Genomic DNA, 18916 nt, shown 5'->3' with positions numbered 1-18916 from the left:
CAATGCATTTCTTCTCCCAAATCAGAATAAGCACGTTTGCCAACAGTCTCTTCGAAGCTCCAAGTATGTGTTACCATGCGAATCAATTCTATGAATTTTTCTAAAATACTCTTTCCCTAATACGGTTCAAAAAATTTCCCATTTACAAAATGGACATGGTGTACCTAGCTGAAGTGGAAAACAGTATGTACTCATTATGAGATATCGGGGCTCATCTTTTTCTGGTCATTCCAGAAAGGTGCTAAAAGATTTATGACATGGTTTCCTAAAGAGCAAAAAAAGAGGTTAACAATAGGCACATCCACCAGTAGTTTCGTCGACGACAGTACAGCAACTTTCGATCTCTCTGTTTTGCCTGGTAAAAGTTGGAGTTTCTGTCTTTTATTGGATTCAAGAATCACTAGAACATAGCTTGTAATTTCAGATATACGAAAACAAACATGAGAAAAGATCACCATGAAAACATCTTCATATCAAAACACTTTACGTTCTCAATTTTCTAACTAAAAGCGGTCTCAATACATCTACAAGGAGAATTGCAGCCACTGCTGACATGGTTTTTGCTCTCATAAGAGAGAGAGTCGTATGTCCAGAAAAAATTATTCACATGCTCCTCCAGTAAGCCAATGATGAACTACGGAAGCCATAGAAAACGATAGTTTAGTTTCCAAAGTCTAGAATATCCTTCAGGCAGTCAGAGAAACCTAGCAGGGCTGTCAGAATTGCTCATTTCCATATTCCTGAAAACTTGGACCAGAAATACAGCACAAAGATGCAAACGACTGCAAAAAGGATCACATGCTTGACATGATCTGAGCCATCTCGGACAATTCTCTGGTTCAATCTCCTCGAGTTATTCTTCAAGGCTGCCTGAGCTCTGACTAGTGGCAGTTTCTGAGTTTACAGACAAGAAAACAAGTGTCCGATATAAGCATTTATGTCATACCTTTAAGACGTTAAAGGAAAAAGTAAAAGCTTAGATTCAGAGATGAGCCAACATTAGTAAAGATGAACACATCAAACATACGTGTTAGTAAAGGGATAATGTTAATTACAAGGCCATTAATTATTAGTAAAAAGAAATTTATAATGAGTAACAGCATAAAACCATTGCAATGGAGGAGTCAGTCTAAAAGGCTTCTGGAAAACTTGGAGGTCCAACACTAGTATGTATGCACCAACTTCTGGTAAAGTTGATCCAACAATTGTGTGAATTTCTTCAAGAAGATGCAAAGGGCTTGGATTGATAGTCTTGAGAGTAGATGCAACAATATGACTGTCAAATGCTCAATGTAGAAAAATCATTTCTCTAATTAAGAGAGAACAAGAAACAGTTGAGCATATGATGATTCCGAAAGGCTAAACTGAGACAAAGCTTTCGTCATGCACAATTGTATTAAAATGTGTCAAGCACTTGACAGACCAATATCTCTTGTTTTTCTTGAAATTGAGTTCCACAAGTTATGTAGTTTCTCCATAGTCTCTAGTTCTGTACACTACGTTAGACAAGTGCTTTTAGAAGATGAAGACCATTCCATACGATAGCAAATTGTCAACAAGCAATCACAGAAAGAAAGATTTGACAAATAACAAAGCACCTTCATCAATCTAATTTTTCTATTCTTTGTTTCTAAAATAAAGACAGAGATACAGTATGCATCATGCATCACAGATATAGGAGGAAATCTTTTAACAACGAAATAACTCCAAAATCCAAGCAATTACAAAATAAGTAATGTTAAGCTCATTTTGCTCAACAACTCCACATGAGATGCATCATTTATCTATAGCCTCTAGTTTGCATAGAAATATGACTCATTTTTTCACAAGTTCATTATGCTTTAACCAGATCACATCTCAAGTGTGCCAAATGTGACTAATTGCTCAACATATACCCAAATGAATGCAAATTCGTGATTCATCATTAGCAAATCTAGCTAAATTTCTCTGCAAATTTCTTGCTATCGAAAATTTCTGTGACTATGGCCATTGTGAATAAGTATGAAGACCATGCAGTACATGATAATCAAAGCAAGAACCAATGATCTTTTGAAAGACCACATCATATAGAACCAAACCATAAAAAATAATGGCTAAAACATTCTCCATTTTCACTAAAACTACAACTGAGATGCTGACAAGAGCTTTGGACAGAATCTATCCACTTCCAGAACGACATGCAGTGTAAAAGTGAAATTTCCAAGTAATAACATGTAGAAAAATATGCAGACAAACATAAATACAAGAAAACAGAGTAAAAAAGCTACAACATAATTTAGCAAATTCACAATGATGTAATATTTAAGAGTTAAAACTCCAACTATCAATCTGTAGAAAACAATGGAGACAAACACGAATAAGACTAAAAGTGCAACAACATAATCACTCAAAACTTACACATAATCCTGTACTATAGCTACTAGCACTTAGAGACTGAAACAGCAATACTCCATGCCACATTCAGTCACTAATCCCTGATTAAATTCATATTAACATCCAATACTGTTGATTCTACAAAATCCAGAGCCAAACAACAGGAAGTAAATTTTTAATACAGTCAATGTAAAGTGGATAGCATACCAGCACTTTGGCCAAGTTACGATGATATTTTGCCTCAGCCTCGATCTCATATGACACCTGCAACATTATGTATCAATCAGAGGGGAAAATAGCAAACTATAAAGATAGCTACTACTTAACACTTCTGAATCCTACATGGCAAATTCATCATTCCCCAAACTTTTAGCAAATATGAAGGATTAATAAGTTAAAAGATTGCATTCCATGTCAAATTTGCATACGTAATAATATTTCAGAAATTTAATCACTAGATGAAAAAGAATCTGAACCTGTTATTAACAAAATCCACACCCAGTGCGTGAGAGAGAGAGAGAGTACAGTATACAAGTATATATCGTGCATGGATATACTATATGCATACGAAATTCAGCAAAGAGAAACTGATTCTGTTTTTTCTCAACTAAATAGGTCTTGAAAATTAAAAGGAGAAAAAAGACCGAAATATTACATTTCCCAGTTTTCGAACTTGACCGCGAAGATCAGTGACTCCATAATCCAAGGCTCCTTGCTCTAAATCATTAATTTCCAGCTGTATTTCACCAGAATTATTTCCCTGTCGCCTGGTGATTAGCCCCTCTCTGTTTCACGATATTCGTTTCACAAAAAAATACGTTAAAAAAAAAACTACTAAAAAAAAAACCAAAGAAGCAGCAGTGTTGAAATTTCCTCAGCAAAAAATAAGATGAAAAACAAAAATCTCTTAGCTTCGCTTGATGCTAGGTTCTAGCCAAATAATTAACTAATTTTTCCTTTTCCTTTCCATTTCTTTTTTTTCCCACCTCTTAAGGCGAATAATTTTGGAATTTTGGCGTACGAAAAGAGAATAATGGAAGGACATCGTTAGTAAAATGCGAAAACCTGGCTCTGTACGGAGCGGCGCGGTAGAAGTCGCGGCCGTGGCCTTCGTCGGAGTTGGAGGACGCCATTGCAGCAAAGATTGGAGGAAAAACTCGTAGGAAATTAGCAGAGAGAAGAAAACGTGAAGGTGAAGAAAAAGTTCTGAGCGTCTGGCAGAAGTAGATTGAAAGGACTGAGCAGAGACGGTTAGAATCATGTAGCTGGAGAAGTATTCCTACATCCGGTGTATTTTTAATCAATAGACTAAATATCGTGTAGTTCGCCACGTCATTGAATGTTGTACATGTTATCCATTATTAGAGCAATCTGGTTCATGAACGCCTTCTGCACCCGATATGCTCAAGTATTAGTACAGTAACCCAGCAGGTACCGGGAAGTTTCCTTGCTTTTCATTTTCTGAGTTTTTTTTTTTTTTTACTCCCGTGATTGTTTTGGAGCTGTAACCCAAAAAAAAAAAAAAGGTTTAAGGAATAAGTAAATAAATTGATTAAATTTGTAAATTAATTACATACAAATGGTGACTTGTCCTCGTAATATTTTTCAAGAAATAAAAAGACACATTAGTTCAAAAAAGAGTTTTTATTTTGATAATGCTTTAACATATATATAATTATATATTTATATGTATATGTTATATATATATATATATATTTATGTATATGTATGCATATATATGTATATGCATATGTACATATACACACACATATATATACCTACTAGGGGGGAGTGCTCGCGCATCGCGCGAGTGTTTGGTGCCTATAATTAGAGAGATAATTTGAGAAGAAATAGTTAAAGAAGCTGGAGTTTGATATTTTATGTAAAACGTGTTAGCAGTACAAATGTTAAATGGCATATCCAGGGCATGGTGCGGAGGAGCAGCCGGTACCGGCGATGGTGTCATAGAAGTAAGCGCTCTTGTCGAAAGGAGTAAGGACTCAATGCCCAAAGTCAACTGCTGGTGGTTCAGGAAATTAATCAGATTCATCCTACATAAAGTAAAAAGCGCCAATACAAAAGTGTGTAAACTATAAAAACAAGTCAAGGTGAATAAGCTTACCTTTATAATCAATTAGCAAGTGACTACAGTTACCTAAAGGCAAAGAGGAGCTCATCAAGGCTAACAGGAATGGCTAACCCCAACCCTGGTAGAACCTTCCTTTTTCAGTTGAGGACTAATTTGCTTAGCCAGCGTAGGAAGAAAGGCATGTAGCCGTATTCCCATTAAAGGGATATTCCCTGTTGGCTACTAATTTAGCAAGAAGGTTCACTATGTCACTAAAAGAAAAAGAAAGAGTTTGTTGTAGGAATTTCTAACCTCTCAACAGTAAATTAGTCGCTTAGTTTTCTAAGAAAGCAAATAGCTAGCACATCTCTTCCCTCGTCAAGCAAACCATTCACTTTCTCTAACAAAACGAGCGAGGAAAATGCTTGAAAGCCAAAAACTCTATAAGATCCCAGTCGTTCTCCTGCCCTGCCTTACATCGATGGATTTCTGTCCTGCTACTGGCTATTCCCAAAAAGAAAGAGGAAGTGAATCTCTTATTTCATATAGCAAAAAACACACCATGACCGGATTAATGTAGTAAGCTAGAGTACCCTAGAAAGCTGACCTTGTTCCAAATACCTCCTGGGAAGTTTTTTCTTAAAGTTGCTCCGAACCTATGATTATAAGCAAACTAGTTAAATTTCAGAGGACACCGATTCTGTGCAAAAATCTTTATCTTGCAGCTAAACTACACAACCAAAGTTTCAAATTTAGGATCTGACCACACATTGATGCTACAAACCACAAGAACCACCCATATAAACAACAAAATTGAGGAACAAATCTAATCTCAAGCTAAACCACCACGAATAGCTGCGGCTGAAAACCATTCCGAGATGTTTAGTATAAAGGTTGCAAAAAATATCCCAATTCCAGAAGCCGAAAGGGGAGAAACTGAAGAAGGTGAAAGGGGAAGCATTGAAACAACCATAACGATGCTCAGCCGTTTATTCATTCAATACCCATGTTTTTGGCTATTTAATTGAGATGTAAATGGGAAAAGGAATGGGTTGTTTTAGACGTGAGCTCATATGAGTTGGGAAACGATCAGACAAGTTGTTTCAAACAAAGAAATAACCTCAAACGAGTAGTTGTAGCAACATGTCTTTGTTTTAATTGCACAATAAAAGCCACAGTTATATTAAATGTATCTATAATACCATTCCAGTAATTATACCAACATATAAGCATATATGAGTTGTACACGGTGCAAAAATGGTTGCAAAATAATTTTACCTTCCAGAAATACCCAGATGCCTATATAAATCAAAACTTTTAATGTACTAAAATAAGGATATTTCGGTAAACATACCCAAATACATGCTCCCCTCAGTTGTACCAAAAGTTTTAAGAAAACCACACAACATTCCACATTCCCAAAAAACCCCTATCATGCGGTTGAAATTCAACCCCCTTTTTGACCAAAACTCAATCTTATACTATAAGGATATATATACGTATACACACACACACATATATATACATACACACACAATATATATACACACACATACACACATTCATAGTGCTTACAAAATTCTAGTTTTGTAGTAAGATTTCTACTTATCATTTCAGAAAAAGTAGTGTTACTAGAGGCTTGCGTATTTTGTGCTTGGGCCATTCCTGCAAAATTTTAGGAAAATGTTACGAAATGGCTTAATTGTCTTAATTGTTTTAGCTAACCATCTTCTTTCAGAATATCTTTCTTCATTTTTATTTACTACTGCTTTACAGTCAGATCTAACGGGTATTTCTTTTTTATTTAATATAAAAATGATGGACAGCTTTCTCATGACCTTTAGAATATTTTGAATAGTTAGTAATACCTTTTGGACTAAAAAAAATGCACCAGTAGTCTTCCAAAGAAAAATGGATAGTATTTTTAGTAAATATAACAATTTTGTAGTAGTATATATTGATGATATTTTGGTTTTTTTTCAAAAACTAGAAATGAATATATTAGTCATTTGAAACTAGTCTTGTCAGAATTCCTAAAACATGGAATAATAATAAGTAGCAAAAAGGCTCAGTTCTTTAGGACAAATATAGAATTTTTAGGAACAAAAATAGGAAATGGTAAAATAAAATTATAACCACATATTAGTAAAAAGGTTTTAGAATTTCCAGATAAAATAGAAGAAACAAAAAAAAACTCCAAAAATTTTTGGGACTATTAAACTATGCTAGGCCATTTGTTCCGAACCTGAATAAATTAATAGGACCATTATATAGTAAAACTAGGATAAAGGGACAAAATTATCAAAAATATTTTAATTAATTAGATATAAAACTAGTACAAAATGTTAAGACTTCGGGATCTAAGACTTCCTTTAGATAGTGATTATTTAATAATAGAATCAGGAGGATGCGAAACAGGATGGAGTGCAGTCCTTAAATCAAAACCTCATAAATATAATAACAAATGTGGGGAACATGTTTGTCGATGTGCTAGTGGAAAATTTAAAGAAAAAGGCAATATTAGTGTGTATAGATTCAGAATTGTTAACGGTAACTTATGCTCGTCATTCTTTTAGACTATTCGTATTAAATAAAAAAGGGATAATTGCAGAAACCTCCCCTGAGTTTTATGGTAATAGCATTGACCTCCCCTATGAAGTTTAAAATAGCAATCACCTCCCTAAAAAAAGACTGACACAATTTAATACATTCTTCATTGTCAATTTACTAAAATACCCTCACTAAAATTTAATTTTACCAAAGAATGTGATGACTTAAACCTAGTAAAACATTTGTCATTTTGATAATTGTAGTTTACACTAAATTAACTATTTATGCATAGTTTAACTAAATAACTAAATAACTAATAATCTAATTAATTAATTAACTAATTATCTGTTGACATAAATAACTAATTAACTTTAGATGCTTAACTAATTATCTAATTAGTTAATTAACTTCTTAATTAACTAACTAACTAACTAACTAACTAACTCAAGTTGCAGTCTCCGTCCAGCTTTGATTAAGGGTATGCTTTAGTGTGAGACTAGTTTTAGAGGCAAGAACAGGGCGGCAATTGCTGAGGAAGATGGCGCCATGAATTGGCGCCAATTTGTTACAAGTTGCTCTTGAGGTGACAAGCTGCCTACTTGCAGCATAAGAGAGTGTGCCTTGCAGATAAAATTCTGTTAAATAGCCTGCCTGAAACCCGCTTGCGGGTTTCCCCTTTATGTAAAATGACTAAAAGCTGCGTTTCTGTTCTATTTATATCAAACACATACTCTCAAACCCTCACCTGAAGGGTGAGGATGAGAGGGGAGGTTTTGCTGGGCATCCTAGGGCCCTCCGATGGGCATGTGCAACTCAACGCAGCTTGCATGTAAAAAAATTTTTTTTTTTTTAAGTAATTTGTTAAATAGCCTGAAACCCGCTTGCGGGTTTCCCTCTATTCCTCATTCTCGTCTTCTGAAAAAGCCGGAATCAATCATCCGCGATGAGTATAAAAAAAGTCTTTTTTAGTGATGCTTGAAAGACGGCTTCGAGAAAGGGCTTTTTTTTTCAGTAAAGTTCAGCCTTTCCGCTATCAGAACAATTCACTCCAGATGGGCGCTGAATACGCTTTCGCGATAGGTATTGGTGGAGCTTGCGTAATGTAGTTGTAATTAAGGCTGCATTTCAGTCTTTCTTTTTCTTCCTGCAAAGTGAAAAATTCTCAGATTCTTACTCTTTCTCCTTTGGATCGGATTCAGCCCCAGACCTTGGTACGTTGAGGTTAAGCTTTTCCTGGGTTTCCCGAGGGTTTCCCGAGGTTAAGTAGCCGTTGGTTTCTCAGCAAATGAAGTTGTTGCAGGTCATCATCTGGAAGCATGTTATTGCATTTATACCCCCTGAACTTCCTTGTGCTTAATGAAAAAGCCCCTCCCTTGTTAATACTACTTGTCAACCAACATCAGGGCAAATTTGGAACAAATTTTTTATCTCACTTGTACAGCTAATTTTTTAATGGGAATTGAAGCTGCCTGGACTGATTTTGCAACTTAATGTTCCTGTTGAGGGGTGCTATCTGCCATTTCAGAACTTAGAGGGGAGCTCAGTGCAACTGTCAGTAGTTTCAGGGGAGGTTTCTGCAATTTTCCCAATAAAAAATATATACTTGTATATATGTATGTACAAGGTAGCCAAAATCCTGGTCGACATCTTGGTAAAAGTTACCAGCAGAGGCAGCCAGCAGAAGTGAGGCAATTAGACAAAAATGTAGCAGGAATGAAGCTTTAGACGACGTAAGGGGAAACATTTTCACTCGGGCTAAGGAAAAGCTTGCAGTAGCCTTAGCAGGATCTTTGAAGGAAAGAAGAGAAAATGATTTCTGGTTTGCAATGGTTGGGTGTAGGGTTGTAAACGAAGCCACTCAAATTCGCGTTTGGTCAATATCGAGTTCGAGCTAATCAAGTCGAACTCGAAATTCAACTCAAGTTTAAAAATACTAAACTCGATAGCTCGGGAGTTCGATTATATATTTATTTTTTATTTTTTATCTTAATAGTAAAATTATATATATATTTCTAATATTGTATTATTTGTTAAAAAAAATTATTATTTTTTTTATTTTTAAAAATAAAATAATTGTTTTTTATTTTTAAAAATAAAATAATTGTTTTTTTATTTTTTAAACTTGAGCTCGAACTTGACATTTTGAGCTTATCGAGCTCGAACTCAAGTTCGAGTTTCGTAAAATTAACTTGAGACTCAGCTTGATTAGGCTAAAATTTGAATCGACTCAACTCGTTGCATCCTATTTGGAAGTAGCTCAATGAAGGTTTTATATAGTTTTTGGTTACCTAATACAAAGGTCTCCTGATAGCTTAGCTAGCTCTAGAGGAGGTATCCTAGAAAGGGCGAGAAAGTGAGAAACCACCTACAACTGTAAATCAGTGGGCACAAAACTAGCAGAGAGTTGGCAATTGCAGTGTTGATTTATTCTGTTAGTAGAGTTGTAAAGAAGATTCAACAACGGAATAACGCGTTGCCGAGAATGGAGCATGGACCATGGGGAGAGCCAACTTTGATGCCAAAGCTTCTGGGTTCATGCCTAACAGCCAGGAGCAGAACTTCCTTGTAAAAAACATAAAATAAAAGAAGGGATAATTTCAGAAACCTCCCTTGAGGTTTCATGAAATATCACCTAACTCTCCTAAATTTTTCAAAATCTCACTTAGTACCCTTGCAGTGATAGTAGGGCCATATACTAATATCAAAGGTGATGAATTATCAATAATACCCTCATATTTAAATTTTCTAAACTTGTTTTTCTTTCTCTAAATTTCCTACTTTTCTTTAATAATGTCTATACATACATACATATATATAATTGAATTGCAAATGTCAATAAAATATAGGATTTAATCAATGAAATATTCAATGCATTTAAAGAAGAATAACTGCAGGTTCTTTTTTTTTTTTTTTTTTTTTTTGGTGTTTCACAACTTTATTTATTTATTCCTATTCGTGTAGAGCGCAAGAGAAATAAAGTAATTGAAACTCCAAATAGTTTTTCAAATTCTGACTTTTTCTATAATAAAATTTTCATATTTCACACCCATAAAAAAAGTCTGTCTATTTTGAATAAATTTCTCCCCCTTTTTGATGATGACAAACAAAATGAAGATTTCTTTTATCAAATAAGTTCAAATAAAACTCCCCCTTAGAAAATGCCAACATGTTCAAATAAAACTCCCCCTTAGAAAATGCCAACATACAAAGAAACTTCAATAAGTCCTACTCCCCCTTTTGGCATCAATCAAAAAGCCAACTTCCCCTTTATTTTTCAAGTCAAGACCATAATAGGGTCCTTGGGAGTTATTACAACATGATCTAGCAATCCACATGAATTTCATACCTTTTCTCATATTTTTCTTTACATAGCAATCATTTTGCATATGTCCAAATTGGCAACAAAAGTGACACATGATAGAAGTATTTTGCACATAGGTGGATTTAATGCAACTAATTTTCTTACTTCTTATCATAGCAAACTTATTTGTGCCTTGAAAAGATTTGCTTTCTTTTGTTTGAGAAAACTTTTGTTTTTCATTTTGGAGAAACTCGTTCAAGTCATTAATTCTTTTCTTTAACAATTTTTGTTCCTCCAACATTTTTTCATAAAACTTTGTTTTCTCTTCCAACTTCCTTTTCAAATTATTTTTGCAATCAAAAACACTTTTTTGATTTTTTAAATCATCATTTTTCATTCTCAAACATTTATTTTCTTGAAAAAGTTTGGAATTTTCTTCCAACAAATCATTTATTTTTGTTTTCAAATCTTTATTTTTAGCATAAGATTTTCTCAAACTTTTATGCATTTTAATCATAAGAGTTTTCACATCATCATCTTCATTATCTTCATCACAAGAAGAGTGATAAGAACTTACCTCATCTTCTCCAACGGCCATTAGTGCCATTTGGGCCAACTCTTCTTTTTCTCTTTTTGAATTGCATTCATCCCATGTAATTTTGCAATCTCCTCTTGAACATCTCTTGTTGAAGATCTTCTTGAAACTTTTGATGTGAGGAGTTATATCATTGTCCACTTCCATGATTTCATTACCCATGAAGGATGGGTTATCCCCCACTTGAGATGCTTTAAAAGCTATGCCTCTCTTATACATTCTTACATTTTCTTCCTCTTGCACTTTGAATTTCAGCTTTAATTCATAAGAGGTTAGGGTATCCACAAGAGATTCAATGGACATAGAATTTAAATCCTTTGCCTCTTCTATAGCATTTATTTTGTTTTCCCATTCTTTTGGCAAGGCATTCAAAATCTTTCTATTTTTCTCACCCAAAGAATATTCTTTTTCAAGCAATTTAAGATCTTCAATAATGTCACAAAATCTACTACACATCTCATCAACATTTTCAAGAGGATGCATTTTGAAAAATTCATATTGAGAAACAAGCAAAGATTTCTTTTGTTCTTTAATATCTTGGTTACCTTCATGAAATACACACAATTTATCCCAAATATCTTTAGCTGATTTACAACCTTTAATCCTACTAGATTCATTTACATCTAATGCATTGTACAATATACACATGGCCTTGGCATTCAAAGAAAGGTATCTCTTGTCTTTTTCATTCAATTCTTGTCTAGTCTTTAATCTACTCAAATTGGTGGTAGAGTCAACTATTCTAACTTCATAAGGACCATCTTCTACCACATACCATAATTCAATATAAACGGATTGTAAGAAAATCATCATTCTTTGTTTCCACATGCTAAAATGAGAACCATTAAACATAGGTGGTCTATCAATAGATTGCCCTTCTAAAAAAGAAACTTTTATGGTTGCCATGATCTTTACTCTAAGCGGTTAAGCTTGATCAAAAGAGACCAAGCTCTGATACCAATTGTAAGTGCCCGGTGCAACCCAATGAGTACAAACAAATTCACAATGATGCACAAAGATATATCAAATTTAAGCACAATAAAGAAAACTTAATTAAAGAGAAAGGATAAGAAATGCAAACCAAATATCAAACCAATAGCCTCTTCAATTGATGGCGATGCTAACCAAGATGTACAAGTGAAGGCTCACTCCTTCCTCACCCCAAACACACTTTGGTTGAGCCAAGGAGTTTTACAACAATTCTAGTTAACCCTCAACAACCTACACTTGAAAGATCACTCACCCAATTAAGAACTATTTTATACAAATGAGGCAACCTTCACCAAGGTTTTACCACTTCAAGTGATAGGTTCACCTTCACCAAGGTTTTACTTCTCCTAGAGAGAAACCTTCACTTGAGCAACCTCACAACCCAACTTCCCCAACCCCTTATACAACCAACAAAGAATCTTTCTACTCAAAAATCTCACTTGTAAGCTTGTATTTTGTGTTGGCAAAAGTCTTTTGTCTTCTTGTGCTTTGGGGTATTTATAGAAGGTGAGAAATGGCTTCAAAAGGCTCTCTAACGGTCAAATATTAAATGCTGTCAAAACTAGCCGTTGGCCTGTCGGACGTCCGAACCACCTGTCGGACGTCCGAACCCTGCGTCCAAACCACCTGTCGGACGTCCGAACCCTGCGTCCGAACGTCGTCAGAGAGTCATCAAATCTTTGCGAAATTTCTCGGACGTCCGATGCGATCGATGTGCGTCCGATGCGTGCGTCCGATCCTTCCGGACGTCCGATGCTTCCTCACGAGCGTCCGACAGAGTTTCCTTCTTGATGTTCTTCATCCTTTCGGACGTCCGATAGCGTCCGACATGAGTGCCCTGTTTTTGCTTCTTCTTTTATGCCACAAGAATCTGTTCTAACAAATTACTCACATAAAAACATTAACCCAAATCTACATATTGGTTTGTTAATCATCAAAACCAAGGATTGATCGACCAAGGTCAACAAAATTTTTGTATAATATTGAAGTTGAATTTCATCTATTACTAAGTTTTTTTTGCTCAAATATATGATTTTATGTGCTAATTACCTTCAACGCTATGAAAGGTTTTATTTGTAGAAATGGTTTAAAAAATATTATTTGCTTTTACTGTCTCTTCCTATTGTAACAATGACTATTGACTATAATATAAAATCTTACCAATTTTCATCTCCTCACTTTTAAGATGGTTCCAATTTAGTACCTTTTTTCCTTGGTTTGTAAAATGTTCATTTTTTATAGTCTAAGGGTATTAAAGGCACTAAAATAATCTCTCTCCTCAAACATGAATTTTTTAATATTACTTTTGGTTAGAAGGGCTTCCAATGTTACCAAAATGTCAATTCAAAGGGTGCTAAGTGAGATTTTGAAAACCTCAAGGGAGCTAGGTGATATTTCATAAAACCTCAGGGGAGGTTTATGAAATTATCCCATAAAAGAAAGGCGATGCACCGTCTAACAAAGCCAAATCCTTGCCCTGGCTTATGACTTTACCTTACATTAATAAAATGTTTCTTCTATTTGTGCTGCCCTCAGGGAGGGCACAGGACAAAAGTTGGATCCAAATGTTAGCTGTTAAAAAAAATTTTAAATTTCTTGGCTAAATTTTCCTAAATTTAGAGTGTTTGGATAGGAGATTATTTGGGATAATTTTTTAAAAAATACTGTAGCATTTTTTTGATGTGATGTATGTAAGATAAAAAGGTGATTGAAAAATGTGTTGATGATATAAGTAAGTCAGTGTGCGTAAATAAGTATTTATTTCTTTATTTGGTTCCTAATATTGGATAAAATATTTAAACTTGATGTTTTATTTTTTTAAATTACAAAAGCTATTCTAAAAGCACCAAATTTGAGCTTTTGCTAAAAGTACTTTTAACACCAAAATCTCTACTCCTAATTTTATGAAATGTTGTTCACCAAACACTTTAAAAATATTTTTAGCACTTAAAAGTGTTTCTTTTTTTTTACCAAAAACACCGCAACCCCAAACAGGGTCTAAAAACTCAATTTGCACAAAACCTCTCTATAACTATGCCCCTTTGTAGATATATTGCAAAAGTTGTGTTGTTTTTTGATCAGATGCTTGTGGAGAAATTTCTTGTATTTCTCCTTTAGTTATAAATTCAAGGCTAGGGATATTTCAGCTGATGAAGCACATCCTTAGAATATTCAAATTATGCTTACATGAAGTCTTAACATTTATCTTAGGAAATAAAATGGAATCTATTTCAACTTTTACTCAAACAATGTAACACGTAATCAGAATTAATTTCCATTTCACAAATTACAAAGAATAAAGAATTTCACAAAATCTGTCAGAAATTTTACAAAACGAATAAAGAATTCCACTTTTGATGTTTTACAAAGGAAAACAATTTTCGAGCAATCTAGAACCTAGAGCCCCTGCATTCGGTAGGAAAGCCCTGTGGAAACCTTGCAGCATCACTACAATAATTGTAGATCATGAATTTCTGCTGAACCCATCGAATCCTGTTTCTCCCCTTAGCATCAAGCCCTTGGGTTTGCCATGCCTGATCATTGTTCAGTGAATTTGTGGAACCACAGGCTGATGATCCAGGTACCTTAACACATCCATTTGCATTGAGGTTTCTGTAAGAAACAGTGAATGGGGCAAGTGTCCAATCAGTCTTAACACGGCCGCCTTGAGTAGCCCAGTCATCTGCATTCCACAGGCTGCAATAGACTCTCATGGCCTGGTTCTTGGGGTATGGTACTCCGTTTGACTCTTGATTGTTGAATACTCTTATTGGTATGTTATCCACCAAGAATCTGATTAAAAGAGAAATCCCAGAAACTCATTTAATAATAATAAAGAAAAAAACTGCTAAGCAACAAAGATTTTTTGTGTCTCTCTCTTTTTCTTTTTTTTCAAGCAGAGCAGTGAATTGAATAAGATGATGAATTGATGAAAAGGGCTTACATGATCCTTTGAGGATTCCAAACGATTGAATAGGTGTGGAAGGATGTTGTGGGATCGAACCACAGGCTAAACCGTTGTTCCCTGCCGCCTTTTCCTTGAGTATAAACGTTGGTGTGGACTGTGTAAGGCTGTCCAGAAGAGTTTCCCAAGAACTCAAAATCAATCTCATCATGTCCTTGTCCTTGGGATGATAACTGCACAAGAGGGTACAATCATCCCTCATGAGCTGAGCACCAAAGATGGTGTAATTTTGTGGGAAAAACAATCCTAAGTCACTAAAAAATGGAAAATTTTCGGACTTGCATAAAATGTGGCCACGGTACCAGCAGAGTTGCCTGGTACAAGCTTAAGTTGCATGTCGAATCTTCCAAACAAATACTCATTCTTGGACTGAAATCCAGAGCCTGAAGTTTTGTCCAAGGACAACGTGAGAAGTTGGCCACCCTCAAGAATCTTGAACCTCTGATCCCCAAAAGTCTGGGCGACATCTTGATAAAAATTACCAGCATAGGCAGCCAGTAGAAAAGATGCAATTATGGAAATCTGCAGGAGGAATGAAGCTTTAAAGAAGGCAAGGGAGATCATTTTTACTTGGCTTATTGGCTAGGAAGTGGAGAGTTTCAGGAAGAAAGAAGAGCTTTTTGCGGGTTCAGTTTGCTATGCTTTGGGGTAGACAAATGAAGGCTTGTATATATAGTTGATGGCTGCTTCCTAGTACAGAAGTCAGAGTTCTTGTCCGTGTGCTCTCGAAGAAGTATCCTAGAAAGGAAAAACTAACAACTGTAAATCAGATGGCAAACGTTAGCGTTCATTACAGAGCAATCGATTAATAAAGTTGATACAACCAAGAACGCGTTGCTGCGCATGGACAGCTAAACTTTAATTTCAAAGCTCCTTTCAGTTTCTATTATTCGCTTTCATGCTATGCCAAGGAGCAAAGCTTTAAAAATTTTATTGATGGTGATAGAGACCGTCTAACAAAGACCATTTTTGCCATTCCTTCTAGTATTTCTTTTTTTCTTAATCTAGACTAGTTGTGTCATCATCGTTATTGTTAATATCAATGACACGTGAAAAATACATTGTGATAATTTTTGTTTTCATGCATAAGAGTTTAAATAGTTTCGACTCCGATCACCACTATGGATCAAAACATGCTCTCGAGATCATAAGTCGCTTACAGAGGTTATCACTCGCCAACATAACTCTTAAGTCGGCAGCGGTAACTTTTTCTAACTAATTGAAATTGATTTATTTCATCGTTTTTGTCCTGTAAATTGTCTTCCTTGAACCCCAAAAGAAAAAAAAAGGGAGGAGCAAAGACATTATTGATTTAATTCAGTTTCACCAGTTTTTGTTAAGTTCCAAGGAGTTTCTTGGCGTTCTAATACATAATTCAGCTAGTTCACCTATTCAAAGATTTTGTTCCATCATTTTTTTTTGGTTGGTTTCCCCAAGTATTTCTAGTTTTGTGGCTTTTTAGAAATTCTTGATCGAGTTTGAACTTGACCAATATCAGAGAATTCATATCAACCCCACACTGCCCATACGCAAACCATTTTCAATTGAAGTGGTCAAAATGGGAGAACAATCCAGCTCTAAAATCACCAAACGTTGGCTGGTCAAATAAAGGACCCAAGTAACAATCGAGATTTAACAACATTAAGAAGTGGCTAAAGCTCTTGGATTTTAGGCTGGATCTAGGAAAGGGCTGGCTGAGAGGAGAAGTAACAACAACATTTTATTATCTCCAGTTCTGCCAGACTGTAACTTACTGTTGGATGTTTTGACAATTTGAGAACTCAACTCCTTTGAAAATTCTCCATAATGCTGCCCCTACTTTTAAGTTATAGTTGCCATTAAACATCAAAATTTGACCAATATTGGCACTCAATTCTCATATTTTGGACATGATTGTCATTTTCGACACAGCATCTACCTTTTCTTGAAATTATATACCTGATGTTAGGAAATTTTTATACTTTTAACGGGTGAGATGTGGGATTTTAGGAAGCGAGATAAATGAAGAAAAGAATTAAATTCAAAACCTCTAATTTGTGAAGTTTCAATCTAAATCATAAGGGGCTTTTTTATTTCTTTAAAATTGTAAGTTGTTTTCGTGTATGACCAGATCATAACTTGTGATACTTGATAGTAAGAACTTTTGGTTTTTTCTTTCGTTTTTAATCTCTATGTTCATTCAGCCTCTGCAAATAATAAAGCAAAGAAAAGGTCAAGTTATTCAAACTTAGGCTAGCTTGCAAATACTACTCTCTTGTTTTAAAAGCTTTAATTTTGTTTTTGTTTTTAATTTTGGGTAAAATACTAAAAAACTCTCTGTGATTTGTCAAATATTCAATTTAATTCCATCTGATTTGAAAACCTACACTATAGCTCCTTGTGATTTCAACTAAATTAAAAATTGGTCCGAAAGCATCCAACGATTGTACGTGAAATGTCAATATTCCCCCCCTAGTATAAATGAACTCCTGGTAGTTTATAAATATTCAATTTAGTTTCCTTTAGTTTGAAAAACTACACTATAGCTCCTCGCAGTTTCGATTAAATTGAAAATTGAACGGAAAGTATTTCATAAACAACCATTAGATTGAATGTTTTCCATCCAAATTTCAATTTAGTTGAAACCAAAGGGAGTTATAGTGTAGGTTTCCAAATTAGAGGAAGTTAAATTGAATATTTGATAAATCCTAGGGAGTTTTTTGGTATTTTACCGTTTAATTTTTTGTGAGTAGTTTAAGCAAAACACTTTAATGTGATATACTGATTTATGTACCTAAATGGGCTTGAGGGTTTGGGCTCCAGTCAATCTGAGTCCAGTTGTGAAGTTCAACTCAGAATTAGTTCAAGTCCAACTTCATGCTTATATTTAGCAACAATTACAAAATTACTTAATGGCCCAAATGTGGTAAGTCTTGCAAGTATCCTGTTACGAGGGACTACAATCAATTCTTCATTTTGATTTGGCTGAGAAACCCGTTTGGATAGCTATTTTTAAACCTTTTTTAAAAAATAAAAAAAAATACTGTAACGATTTGATGTATATAACATAAAAATATCACTGAAAAATGTGTTTACGGAAACGTAAACTTTTTTTTATAAAAAATCACATTCCAAACAACATTTAAAGTGTTTGAATTGCAATTTTCTGCTAACAAATTTTTATATTTTCTATGAATACATTTTCTAATTACCTTTTTGCTTCACATCGATCAAATGGATAGCTTTTTGATACGATATAAAGATTTTTTTTTTACATGAGCAGGTTTAGAAACATGAATTTAAATTTGAAATTCAAATCATGCACATGTGACATATATCTAGGGATGGCAACGGGGCGGGGTTGGGGCGGGAGACCCCTCCCCCATCCCCCGCCCCGCTGCCTACAAACTCCCCCCGCCCTCGCCCCATCCCCCGTCCCCCGCTCCCCCCGCCCTGCTTCCCCCAGGGGGCACCCGCGGGGCTAATAAAAATTTGTTATATAATTTTATTATGATTAAATTTTAGCAAATAATCAAGTACTAAAATATTAACACATCATCAAATTATTATTCATTATAATTTTACAATTGAAACTTATATAAACAATCAAACAAAAAATATTTGAATACAATCCAACATGATGAAATAAATATAACTAAAGTAGTCAAGTTTTCACTTTTGGCACAAATACAATCACTAATTCATTATTGTGCTTGTGCTTTTTTTAAGAAAAAAATATTATTGTATTAAGTGTAATTAGGGATTTAGTATAAATGTATTAGTAAATTTAGTATAACCAATTAATAATTTGTATTAGTACACATATATAATTATTAGTATAATTAATAATATCAATTATATTATATATACTAATAGACATTATATAATACATATAACTAATAATATTATTATAATAAGTTTGTAACTAATTAAATTATATTTATTTATTTATTTAAACCCCCGCCCCATCCCCCGCCCCGTTTCTAAGCGGGGGGAAAATATTCCCCTGGCCCCCGCCCCAACACCCTCCCCATTAACCCCCCGCGGGCCCCCATTGCCATCCCTACATATATCCAAAGTTGCTAATGTTAAAAA

The 18916-nt window shown here is 34.6% G+C and overlaps 2 protein-coding genes across 3 annotated transcripts; both read right to left on the bottom strand.

The window, feature by feature from the left end:
- Window positions 1-451: 451 nt before the first annotated feature.
- On the bottom strand, window positions 452-3646 carry LOC113768757 (bet1-like protein At4g14600). The gene is made up of 4 exons (XM_027313227.1): window positions 3439-3646; window positions 3029-3158; window positions 2581-2637; window positions 452-894 (listed from the first exon to the last, which is right to left on the bottom strand). Exons 1-4 carry the CDS (start codon window positions 3504-3506, stop codon window positions 727-729), a joined length of 423 nt encoding a protein of 140 aa, XP_027169028.1. The 5' UTR covers window positions 3507-3646; the 3' UTR covers window positions 452-726.
- Window positions 3647-14267: 10621 nt separating this feature from the next.
- Window positions 14268-15687, bottom strand: LOC113768768 (probable xyloglucan endotransglucosylase/hydrolase protein 23). 2 transcript variants are annotated; one of them, XM_027313238.1, is made up of 4 exons: window positions 15664-15687; window positions 15125-15364; window positions 14822-15015; window positions 14268-14670 (listed from the first exon to the last, which is right to left on the bottom strand). In XM_027313238.1, the coding sequence occupies exons 1-4, from the start codon at window positions 15685-15687 to the stop codon at window positions 14268-14270; spliced, it is 861 nt and encodes a 286-aa protein (XP_027169039.1). The 2 variants fall into 2 exon arrangements, with proteins under 2 accessions (XP_027169039.1, XP_027169038.1); XM_027313237.1 differs by lacking the exon at window positions 15664-15687 and having other exon boundaries at window positions 15125-15406.
- Between the last annotated feature and the right edge of the window lie 3229 nt (window positions 15688-18916).

The sequence above is a fragment of the Coffea eugenioides genome, chromosome 4 (assembly GCF_003713205.1).
Source record: "Coffea eugenioides isolate CCC68of chromosome 4, Ceug_1.0, whole genome shotgun sequence".
Classification (NCBI taxonomy): domain Eukaryota; kingdom Viridiplantae; phylum Streptophyta; class Magnoliopsida; order Gentianales; family Rubiaceae; genus Coffea; species Coffea eugenioides.
The sequence above is the reverse complement of the archived record's forward strand: the minus strand, read 5'-3'. Positions and strand labels throughout refer to the sequence as shown.